Below are 12,868 nucleotides of genomic sequence, written 5' to 3' on the forward strand. Positions count from 1 at the left end.
CTAAAAGCCTCATATATGTTATTCTTAAGTGCCATAGACCTGCAGTGTTGTTCAGATTATAACAAACGCATCAGTGAGCCATTCTGCTGTCATAACCTTCCAATCAACCAAATACCATTTATTAATTATGTCTTATATTTGGTCTTGTCTTAGTACTACTTTAAGTGTCTATTGGCAGTGAACATTGGACTACAATACCTTTAATAAGCTGTCATTAATACGCGTGTGTGATCCTTAAAATGAATCTGTTGTCACTTTTATATTAATGTCATTTACAGTACTGTGCAAAGGTCTTGGGCCACCCCTCATTACTTTATCTTTTGTTATAAAAATGAGAAATAGGTGCAAATGCAGCATATAAGATAAAAAAAAGAGTTTATATTACTCTAATGAGCTTGAAAGTCAATATTTGGTATGGCCAGCTTTATTCTTCTACACAGCTTTCTTGTAATTTCTTTAAGTACTGTTCCAGGCTTCTTGAAGGACATTCAAATCTCCTCTTTGGATGTTGGCTGTGTTTTGTTGTGTTTTCACACACTGCTTCAATAATGTTGAGGTCCATGGTCTGTGGAGGCCAATCTATGACGGTGTGTTTTTCTATCATGGCAGAGCCTCCACCGTGTTTGGTACTGCTGGATATGTACCTCAACAATTTCTCCCTTTCTTTTAAGTGGCTTCTTGATAGCCTTCCCTCTGAAGCCATTTCTGATGAGGCTTCTTTGGACAGTAGATAGATTAACTAAAGGGTATAGGGTAAATATGGTATAGGTTAACTATATTTCCCCACTAATATCTCTTTACCCACCACCTTATTAGTACAGAAAATAATATTTTATGCATGAAAAACTCTGTTCTCCTTGGAATCATTTTTAGAAATTGGAACAAATTGGAAGTTTTCGATTAACAAAATGCCTAAAGATTCCATTTAAAACTGGTTATTTGCTAAGTTGTCTGTTATGAATGAGCACAACACTGCTTCCTCCCTTGAGTCAGATGCTTTTTTATGTTTGAATGAATAATAGTGTCAGGTGGCTTTATAAGCAAAAAAAAAAAATCATTCCTCTGAAAAGGGTCAGATATATAGTCTGGACTGAAAATGAGTGAAAAGCAGCCAAAAACCTTTAGAAAGTGAAGAACTATGACTCGAGTCAACTGTAACAAAAAATAGAAGAAAGTCTGGCTCGTTTGAGGCAACACATGAAAAATCAGAGGTAGCTCAAGACTTTAGCACAGCACTGTAAAAAATTAATAAAGTAAAATCTAGAAAAATAGTTTACTCTTACTCTGAAATGTGGGTAGATCCTGCTTTTTAGTGACTTGCGACTTGAATAACATTGTCATTGTAACATTATTATAATCTGATACTTTGTCTGCCTCGTACTACACCATCAGCTTTCAAATTTCACAGCACTTTATATTATATTGTAGTAGAAAACAGCAACACATCAACCAGGACATCCCCCCCTCCTGTGATCCATTAACCTGAGTGTACTTCATATTGAATTGTATTGGACTGAAGCACAAAAATATGTTGTTTCCATTTTCATCTGAATTATCTGACTGTTTCCTTTTTTTTTCTTTATTTATTTTATTGCTTCTTTGGTTGCAGCAAAATCCCAGCTTTTCTTAATGTTGTTGACATTGCTGGTCTGGTGAAAGGTGCTCATGCTGGCCAAGGCCTGGGAAATGCCTTCCTGTCCCACATCAACGCCTGTGATGGCATCTTCCACATGACACGTGAGTATATATGTGCATATACATATAAATATATTTGGGATTTCGTCATTAGGAAATCATAAAATACTTAATATATAATATTTCATAGTAGTGCTAAAACAGTTGCACGGGCAACATTTGATAATACCAGGACTCCAAAACCAGACATCTGAAAGCAGCAGTTTTAGTGGAGTTTTGCTAGCGGGGCATCTTGTGTGGTCGGTGCCAAGATGAACATACCAGTCAGAATTAATGAAGTCAGGCCAAACCTCACATTCCTACTGGGAGGCTCCCTCAATGAGAATCACAGTAGTGGGGAGTGCCTGGTTTCGACTTCACACAATCAGTAGCATATTCTGAGGGCTGGAAACATCACAGGACTGTTGAGAAGGAGCGCTCCTTATTATTGTAACATGATCCCTAATGCCACTTTTGATTAGGTTTGGTTACAGAAGAGGTAAGTAAGTTATTAATAAATAAAATCTATGAAATTTTGTCCTTTCTTTGTTTGTTTAAAGAAAACCCAGTAAATCTATTCTAATCTATTGTCACCTATATCTAATGTTACTAATGATGTTGTTTATTTGCTATGATTCTAAACGCTGCCTGCTGCTACTGTGAAAGTGCAAATGTAATTATCTCATCAAATTATTCCCAGTCTGGCCCTCAGCGAGACAGCCTTCAAACCACTTTCTAAGTCTTCTCCTGCCTCCAGTTCTTCTGTGTCTCTGACATGGTCTTTGTCTTAGACAATTAAAGTGTTACACGCTAGAATAATTCAAATTACAGCAACTGAAATGAATGCAGAGGCCCCATTTAAAAATAGCTGAATTTGTTTGCTGATTGTATGCTGTTATTGACTTTCCCACTGTGTGAAAGGAGCTCTGATTAAAGTCGGCTGTGACAGGCACAGCGCAGACAGACAGAAAGGGTTAAGATTAAGGCCATTTTTCTATATTGTTCCTAGTTGTCTCTGTGTATCACTGGCAAACATATTACTTCTGTTTCAGTGCAGTTTTCAAACAGCATTGCTGCATGGTGACTCTGTAGTATGTGAGACGTGGAGCTAGCAGACCACCTGCTGTAACTTAGTAATGATTGACAGAATGGATGAGACGTGTCAGGTGAGGTTAACTTTTGTCAGCTCAGTTTTTATGGACTTTTTCTGGAATCACAGGCATATAATCCTTTTGTTTTTTTTGCTCTTACAATAAATCTGTTGGTCTGCTACTGATGAACTCACCCTTTGGTTTCCTATATATATCTATATATCTATCTATATATATAGATATATAGATATATACTGTATATACTATATATTTTTTTGTTTTAATTTTTAGCAAATCAAAGGAAAAAGACAGAATTAATTCTGCTCCCAAGGACTCTTTTGGATATTCCTCCATGCCACTTACTGCTGTCCAAGAGACACATCACTGAACCACACCATTGTAGTCATGGACATATTAATTTATTATGCAAAAAAATCCATACTAGTCTATTTACAAACAACCTTATGCACTGATATAAAGATAATATAGATAATAAATAATCACTTTTATCATCTTAGAAAGTGGTTTGTTCCACATGTGTGTATATTCAGTTCTGTTTACACCTCTTCACAAGTTTTTGGAGTTCTTACCACAACTTGCTGATTTGGGGCTGAATTTCTTTGAACTAACTGCAGTTTGTTCAGTACAGTGAATATTAAAACATTACTAACTCCCAAAATGAAAGTATCACATGTACAAGGTATTGAAAAGAAAAGATACAGACAGCACTGAAAGAGATACTGACAGAGATGACAGTAATCAACAGATGATAATGCAATCCAATCATCTGATATCGAGGCACTGAGCACCACAAACAGAACTACAAGAAGCCTGAGGGTTCAGCTGCAGTCAGTGCTCTGCAGTGCCAACTGAGGCAAAGTGTAGATGAAGCAGTGGATGTTTTGGAGCCAATGCTGCAGGAGCTAAAAGATGGGGAAGGCTAAAATGGCCTGTGTATGTTATAGCTACTACAGTTTCCCAATATAGCCGAGGGCTAGATTGTTGAACGCTTTCCTTGGTGAAAACATAAACTGGCAGCAGAACTGAGGATGCAGCTAATGTTTACGGTGCAAGCTGCTGTGTGTTCATGAGCATGCTAAGTGGCCACAGACAAATAAGCTAAAATAGGACTGTTTCATTTTTAATAAACAATATGGCATATCCTGATAAAACTGTAGTTTTTAGCAAATGTTACACAAACAAGTTTAAATAGTGCTTTTATTGGAGATTGCTTTCATGTCTGTTCAGGAGTCATTTATTTATTCATGCAGTGTTTAGCAGAGCTAAAGTGGTGTCACTCAATGCATAGCTGTGACTCATAGGTTAAATTAGACACTCTGCTATCTACACTCACTGACCACTTTGTTCAAATGCTCGTTAATGGCAATATCTAATCATCCAATGACATGTCAGCAGTGTAATGCATTTAGGCATGTAGACATGTTCAAGATGACCCGCTGAAGTTCAAACTGAGCATCAGAATGGGAAAGAAAGTTGATTTAAGTGAATTTGGTTGTGGCATGGTTGTTGTACATAGTGTCTGAGCATAGGGAGAAGAATCACAGCTTACAGTAATTTCTAATGTGAGCTTCAGTAGATTTTCTTAGTTTACATGCTGTGATCAGCTGACCTGCTGCTCTTTGTGGATTTACACAACTGAGTTCAACAAGATGTCAGCAGCTTCACGAGCTATCCTGGCTGATTTCCATCTCATACACGGACACTGACACTATATATTTTTTATACTATCTTTATACTAGACAGTGCGAAGTTGGTATAATGTTGGAATTCAGTGAATTAATCTAAGTAACATCATTTTAAATGCAGATTATTCTCTGCTACACTCTATGTAACCTAACTCTGACCATGAACATCACAGCCACTGTGTGCCAGTCCAACACTATACTAACACAAAGTTAGTATAGTGTGGTTTGTTTTGCAGAATAAAAGACATCACACACAGATCCAATATGTGATAAAATTATGAGCTTACATGTAAGCTTTAAATTTGCAGTTTATTAAGCATCACTGAGCAGTCCTTACCTTTTAATCTCTTCTTCCTTTCCTGTCTTTTCTTACATCTTTCTTTATCTCTGAGTGAAGTTATCTCACATTCTTTGCTTTGGAGACCTGACAGGACATTGGGTAAAAAATAAACACAGAAGCAACATGGGATTTTTTTCTCCAATGTCCCTTGTGGGTTTCCATACTTTTCACTTCCTGTGAAATATAGCAGTTGGACCTTTAGCTATCAACACACTGTGCAACAAACTGCACACAAACAGTTTGTGTGTTTGCTGATGTTTTTTGAGCTGATAGAAACATTGAACATTTGAAATTACCTCCCACTTAAAAAAGTCACTCCCTTCATGCTTCCTCCTTCCTGTATTAGTGATTAAGCCTGGTGGTGGTTTTATAGTATATGGGATATTTGGGCTACTCAGTATCAACTGAGCATTGCTTAAATGTCACAGCCTACCTGAGTATTCCTGTCGATTATGTCCATCTTGTTATGACCACAGAGTACCCATTCACTGATCGCTGCCTCCAGCAGGATAGCGTGCCATGTCACAAAGCTCAGATCATTTCAAACTGGTTTCTTGAACATGAAAAGAAATTCACTGCAGTCAGATGACCTCCACAGACACCAGATCTCAATCCAATAAAGACCCTTTTAAGCACTTTGAGGTCAGGGAGAGTAGAAAAGCGCTATATAGGAATGAGTCCATTTACCTTTGGGATGTGATAGAACAGGAGCCTCTCATTACGTATGTGCAACCAACAAATCTGCAAAACTGTGTGATGCTGTCATGACAACATGGACTAAAATCTGTTTCCAGGACCTTAATATATATATATATATATATATATATATATATATATATATATATATATATATATATATATATATATATATATATACACATATATATATATATATATACATATATATATATATATATATATGAATGACCTGGATGAGTGTGAACCTACACAAAGATATATCACTTTAAAAACAACAACAATAAAAACATATATTTTGCATCTTATTTTAAACAGCATGACCAGATTGTTGTCATTTTTGTGAGCTGTATATTAGTAATACTTTCATGGGTTATATGTGGTTAAAACGACCCAAAGTTGGGCCAAATGTAAAAACTAGATCCACACGCAAAACCAACTCTTTTGTTTCTAGTCGCACAAAGAAGACAAACATTCCTGACAATCGGAAATAGAAATCGAAAGCTTCTCTGTGTGTGTCTGTGTGTGTGTGTCTTCAACTATCTGTTCTGGCATACCATTGTTTCCCACTCTTGTGAAGTCCCTGGAAACAATGTGGTTTGTTTCACAAGTTAACCATTAAACATACCCGCTTTTGTTTTGTAATTATATCTATCTGGTGTTAAGCAGACTGCAATGCTGAAGCCACTGCTTTTATATAGCTTGATTATATGGTTGTGGGGAATCGCACTTTTTTGTGCCTGGAGTGGTATGTTTTGGGGTTTTTTGGAATTAGCACAAGAGTTTATATAGACACTATAGAGAGAGATTAATCAAGAAAAAAGGTCAGTGCAGTTTAATGATCGGCCTGAACCTAATGAAACTTTAAATATCAGAACAATTTTCTGTCTGGTCTTATTTTGCCGTATTTCCTTGTCTGTTAAGGGCTATAACTGTAACTTTTTCCAGGCTGTAGTAAAAACGTATTTTCCTTTGATTTTGGGTCCGCACATTATGAATATTTTTCTTCCCCTAATACCTTTGAAAAGGCTGTTTAAACGGAGGATTTGCTTTCAACAATGCCTTCCAAAATCTATTAGAGCACACGGTGACATCCTTAAAGCCGATTCTGCTGAATGCACGCCGTTTCCTGGTCTCCCAACAAAATACTTTGCAGTCTAACTGTTCCCAGCCCTTTTGCACTGACTGGAAAGTGTTTGGATCGTTACTGTCTGTGACAAGACACAGACATGTTCTACTTCATCTACTCCTCTGTTCCCCGCTATAACTCTGCCAGCCCACCTGGCCTTATTCCCAGATGTTTGGTTTCCAGCAATTAGATGTTTGAATGCTCACACAGTGCCCCACATCACTGCAGGAAACCTCTAGTTCACTTCTAATGAAGACTTATTTATGGTTGCACGGCACTCGGGAAGAATCTAGCCTAAAGATACCGGGTGCATTTAATCTTCAGGGACTTTCTTTGGTTGTGAGCAGCAGACTGGAAAGTAGCTGTTATTTTTGGCAACTTTTCTTTTACTGTGATAGCGATGCTTTCAGCACCTGAATTCCTGGTTAAGTTGAGGTTTTCCTACTGCCTGAAGGTTCAGTTTAAACATTTAGAAAAATAAAGTCGATCAATCAAATGAGATCTTAGTTATGATAGCAGTGTAGATGTTACATAGCTGTGGCCTTTGTGGAGCTGATGTTGTCTATTAATTTGTAAGTTATCGTTTGATGCCATGCTAGTAGTAATTAGTTAGCATCTGCAGAGTGTTGTTGGCAAATCAAAACATACAATAACATCAGCGTGTATATTGGGAAGTTGTGAAGAACAATTTTAGCAGTTCTATTCATAGCTGTTTTTTTTTGTGGTGTTACAAAAGTAAAAATGTATTCATTAAAAAATAAACATGAATGTTTTGAAAAAAATCTTCAAAGTATTGAAGAAAACTGGATAGCTCACAAAACATATGATAAAGAAAAGCTTTTTTTTTCTATGAGCTTCCACAGGCATTTGGGTTTTTGACCTTAAAACATGAGCATGAACATTGTACATATATTGTACATATATTGTACATATATTTATTAGTTTCAGGTTGGCCATTCTTGTATTTTGCTCGTTTGTGTTGTTGTGTTTGCACATCTCTGTTGCTTGTGGGGCTCGCACACAAGAATTTCACTCGCATGTGCTGTGCCAGTGTGCCTGCACATGTGATGTGACAATAAAAAGTGATTTGATTTGATTTGATACTGCACTTCTCCAGTTAAGACTGCCAGCCATTTATAAGTCAGCACATATAAATGGGATAAAAAATATCATATGACACTTCTTGACTTTCCAGATGCTACTGGAAAAAGGAAATTCTAAGGTTTGTGATGGTTAGAAAAATCTCGTTTACTGTTCAATTTCCTCCTTAACTTTTGCTAAGGAGGAAATTGAACAGTAAGAAATGTTAAAGAGGAAAACTGACATTACAGACCAGTGTGCATCATGTAATGAATGAAGAAATTGCAGTTTGGCCATTACGCTAAAGGAACAGCGCTTCCTGGCTCTGATATATCCTCTTCTGGTTGTTTTTCAAGCTCAAAGTTAGAACCAGAGTTAAGACTCCCCGGCCAAGAAATAATCCAGCACTAATATCCCTGAATTTCATGTTTTTGATTGGATTAAAAACACAAGATACCATGTTTTCATTCGTAGGATTTAGTTGAGCAGGTAAAGTAGATTTTGGTTCCGTTTGGCAGAGCCAGGAAATGGCTTTTCCTTGCTAACAGTCTGTATGCTATGCTGCTTTATATTTACACAGTTGGTGCTGTTTGAGACATGTACAGATCTTTGCATCTACTGCAACCTTTACTAGAAAAAAGTTGATAAAGTCTGTACACATTGCAAACTAGATGCACAGTTAATGCACTGCGAATCAGAGCTTAGTTAGAGACCAATAACCAATGAACTTCTTTAATTCTGAGGATAAGTCATGTACTTAGTTTGAAGTCTTAGACACCTGGAAAACATAATTTATACTGCTGTTGTATAATCTGCAACTCACCGAGTGCAATATTACAAAGGCACTGGGTGGACTCCAAACTAGCTTGCATGAATGTAATAATTTTGTTAAGTCTATTAAAAATGTAATATTCATGATGTAAGACTAAATTCCTTAATTTCTTTTGTTTTTTAGACTTTGAAGGTGCAGGTCAAATCATCGTTTATTGGGCTATAATGTAAGGTGTAAGTATATTCATATATAGCTGATAATGTAAGTTTGAATTTTAAGCAGGAGCAGGTTGGATTATTCCAACCTATTGTAAGTGAAGGTAAAAGGTAAAGACAAATGAAGGGCAAGTTAGTTAAAAGAATCAGGAATTCATCAAAAACTTTGGGAGAGCTTTTATCTATTTCAGTTGTGGGTGGTGGAAGTTCTGGGATTCAAATCAAAATACCTTAAAAGTGACAAGATCTACAAAAAGTTGATGATTTAAAGACATTCTTTGCCTTCACTGACTTCCACATGAGTCACCCTTATCTGATGAATTCATGAAGGCAGGCGATGGCAGGTTAGTGAGACGTTTGTGTTTGTTTATTGCATCGTTCAGACGTCATCCCACACTTTGCTTAATGCTCGCAGTGAAAAAATCAAACCGATTGTTTAGCTACAGGCACTACAAGCAAACTGGATCAGCTATTCAGACAGAGATGATTTATGGCTGACTTGCCTCCCCACAGACGCCAGTAATGGCTGTTCTCCAAGAATTCAGCCCTATCACTCACCAGCTCACAAATTCTTAAACTTGACTAACGTCCAATAGACGTCACCTGGCCCAGCGTGCTCACCGTGTATGATGTTGTCAGCCGCTCAGTTGCAAAATCTTCTGTTGAACTAAATTAACTTTCAAAAGCTTTGGTTGTTTTTCTAAAAGCAATTTTAATTTTGTTAGCAGCCTTTTGTTAATAAAATAATGAAAAACACAGTGAAAACATGTACACATCGTGCAACATTACAGCACAAATACATAAACAAGTGTCCTGATTAATGTGTTACATGTGGTCTCTTGTCCAAAAAATAACTAAAAGTACACAAACTAGGGTATGTAATTGAGTTTATTTAGCTAATAGTAAACATATGCAGTAAAACTATTTTGTTTTTAGAGTAATATCTTTTATTTTCTTTCATGTCAAGGTGTATTTTCCCCCCCTTATCAGAACAAGTAAAGCAACAATATGTGAGTCAGCTTTAATATTGAAAGCATTTGTGAATTAATACTTCCAGACTTGCCTTTCCCATGGAAAATAAAAAAATAACCATATAAATTCATTATGAAACATCGAGTCCTGATTAACAATTAAACAGCAGGGGGATGTAGCTTTTAGCAAACATTACAAAAACATAAGCATACGGCATTTTGGTGGGAATTTTTTTAAATTTATAGCAGTAGCATCATGAACATTTGGAACTCTGTTAACAGTGTGTGGGCCAACGTAGGCAAATGCAGAGGAAGTAATAAAAAGATACAAAGATAAACATTAAAAGAAAATACATATTTTTGTCTTTTTTAGTGATTTTCCCCCTTTTTCCTATAAGCTATGCTAAACAGTAAAATGAGCGTAATGAGTCCAGTCATGTTCTCACTAGCTTAGAAAATGTCAAATCATCAATGGCGCGTAATATAAACAGACTAAGAGAATCTCAGTGTGCTAACACTCAATATTGAAAAGCATTAAACTAGATAATATTCTTTATTGGAAATCATTGCAAAGGCTCGAGAATGCTTGTGAAAATTACCATAAGTGAGCATAAGCTCCAGTGCAAGTGGAATTGGCAAACTGTCCTGTTGTCTGATAAATCACTTTTATATAAAATCAATTTTATATAACATTATGAAAAACAAAAAACAGGCAAACAAAACAAAACAAATTAACAAAAAAAAACATTTTAAGGACAAATCATTGTAAAACTTAGGGGACGTCTACAACGGAACCATTGTTTTGTAGCTGAAAGTTGGTTGCTGAGGAAAATTTCAACCTCCAGTTGCCTAGGCAACCTTGTATTTACAGTCTTGTCAAATGTTGATCCAGGGTATCCTTCACTATCACTGTCACTTTATTGGTTTCCCTCAGAGTTGACAGAAGTCTAACCGGGGACCTGTCCATAAGTTGCCAAAAGTCAGCGACTTTCTGTGTTCTCTGGTCACCACATCGCTGAGAATTTATTCCAGTGTGGAGGCCCCTTCATGCCTGAATTATTTTTCTACAGTAAATTTATGTAGAGCCTATGATACAGCCTGTACAAGTGGTAGAAGCCTTTAACAGCATTTATACCTTTAAGGGCCTCCTTAGATTTCTAGGGAAGTGCACAACAGCTTGAGTTTGGGAGTAATGTTACACAGAAGTATACATTCCCTGTTAGGCATTGTAGATGATAAACAAAGCAATTTAAAGCTGAAAACTACACAGTAAAAGCAAATCAGATGTAATTTTGGCACATTAAAACAAGTTGCGTATAGGATTAAAATCAAAGTCTACACAGTGTTGTATTCAGATTAAATAGTTTACAAGGAGAAAATGATCTACTTTCCTCGCCATTCTTTTGCAATGATTCACCTTGTACAGCCGCCTTGCTGGGTCCTGCCACCTGCCTTTCTTTCTATTCACTGGTAAAAAGTAATAATTGTTCATTTAAACTGGTGATAAAAAAAAAAATTCCTGACATGTATGCAAATCTTTGCTTTTCTAAGCTGTTGTTTTAACCAATACTCAAACTTTAAAATCTCCACCATTTAGTTGCCGTGGGATCGTCCTCCTTTTGTGTGTTTTCAGGCTGTGTCGAGGTGCTGTCACAGCATTTAAATGAGCATTTTGCTTCAGCGAGAATGAAGAGTTTTTGTCAGCCTCCACTCATCATGGATGATTAGAGAAAAATGTCTACCCATCTTGACTGGAGATCGCCACAGCTCCAGATAACATGCTCGGTGATTGAAGGTCGCAATATTTTGAATTCTAATGGGCCTGCAAGATGAATTGCCTGAAATAGACTGTAGAATCTTCCTGCTTCCTCCCCATGCCCCCCTTGCCTGTCCGCTGTGAAAAGAACCACTGGGAATGGCAAGGCCCGATGATCATAGAATTATTGGATGGTGATTCTAAACCCTTCAAAAGGGAGTTGCTATGGAGATCTCGTTCCAAACTGTGAAATGATTCACCTTTGAAAGGCTGGAGGGCCTGAAAGCTGAACACATCATTGTTCAGGTGGCGGTTGGTTAGGAAATTGCTGGTGTCTGTGCAATCAGCGGCACTATAGTAGTTAGGGATCTAAAAAGGTTTGTTCTCTGAATGATGTGGGACAACAGTGGTCTGCATATGACAGTTCCTTTCAATCAAGGCACTCTCACGCTCAGCGGTTTAACAAAATGAATGAAATGACAGAGGTTAAGCTAATGATAAGTGAATTAATACCATTGTTTCTGTCTGTAGTCAGTTCGGGAGAACAGACTACCCACAACATTCAGTTTTCAGCTGCACACGGATCAGACATGTCTGAACGACTTTTCCCTACACATATATACTTTTTCACTCTGTGATATGAAACCTGGTGGAAAGATGCACTTTTAAAACTCAGTTTACCATTAGATTTTTCAGCTGTCAGTAGATTACATAGGAACTGGAGGCACTCTGTGAGGTACAGATATTCATACTATTGAGGACTATGATCTATTTTTAGCTGGAATCATGTAGAAAACATGAGTATATCTCTGAAGGGCTACAACCCACTATTTTCAGAAATCAAACTGCTTTTTAGCAGCCAGTGTATTTGCCGTAATTGATATTGGCTGAGAAACAAGGCAGAATCTTCCACAAACTCTGTTACTGAAGCCATGTGCTACAGATATGGCTGTCAGTTTCATGCATCTTAAAAAGAATGTCAAGAAGATATCTCCTGAATGAACATAAATACCCGTATGTGTATTGCCTGTGTTTTTATGTCGGGAAGACATCCATAATGTGCTTTTCCTGACAGACTCATAAAATAGCTTTTACTGCTCTAAATACCAGGAGAATTGCGGCACTGAGTTTGCATGAACATTTTAAGAGCAGCATGAGGAATGCAAGTTCTTCAGATGTGCTCTTACCTATCTTGCATGTGAAAACATGCACAGGAAGTTAGAAGTCAATGAATACTGTAATTTGACTGAATTATGTTGACCACATATCCTCCCAGGTAGCAACATCAGAGGAAGCAGCTCAATCAGTATTGATCTTGACTTGACTCAGATGACTTTCTCGTCTGTGTACCTGGCAGATAAGTATTGTTGTTGTGTTAAACTTGGTATTTGTGAATTTTGTTGATGTGAAGTTTTGAAGAAAAAAAAAAGGTTTCTTC

At 37.0% G+C, this 12,868-nt stretch overlaps 1 protein-coding gene across 4 annotated transcripts in view; it reads left to right on the forward strand.

Moving 5' to 3' along the window:
• The window catches only part of LOC147311581 (obg-like ATPase 1), a 49,262-nt gene that overhangs the window by 8,008 nt on the left and 28,386 nt on the right, over positions 1-12,868 (forward strand). For all 4 annotated transcript variants that reach the window (XM_086266723.1, XM_086266724.1, XM_086266725.1 and 1 more), the window contains one exon: positions 1,610-1,737. In XM_086266723.1, the coding sequence (XP_086122849.1) occupies positions 1,610-1,737 (128 nt within the window). The remainder of the gene's footprint in view (positions 1-1,609; positions 1,738-12,868) is intronic.

This window comes from Aulonocara sp. 'chitande type north' Nkhata Bay, linkage group LG16 (genome assembly GCF_057382095.1).
Source record: "Aulonocara sp. 'chitande type north' Nkhata Bay isolate Kocher_YH1m ecotype deep benthic linkage group LG16, A_spYH_male_GT1.1, whole genome shotgun sequence".
NCBI lineage: Eukaryota > Metazoa > Chordata > Actinopteri > Cichliformes > Cichlidae > Aulonocara > Aulonocara sp. 'chitande type north' Nkhata Bay.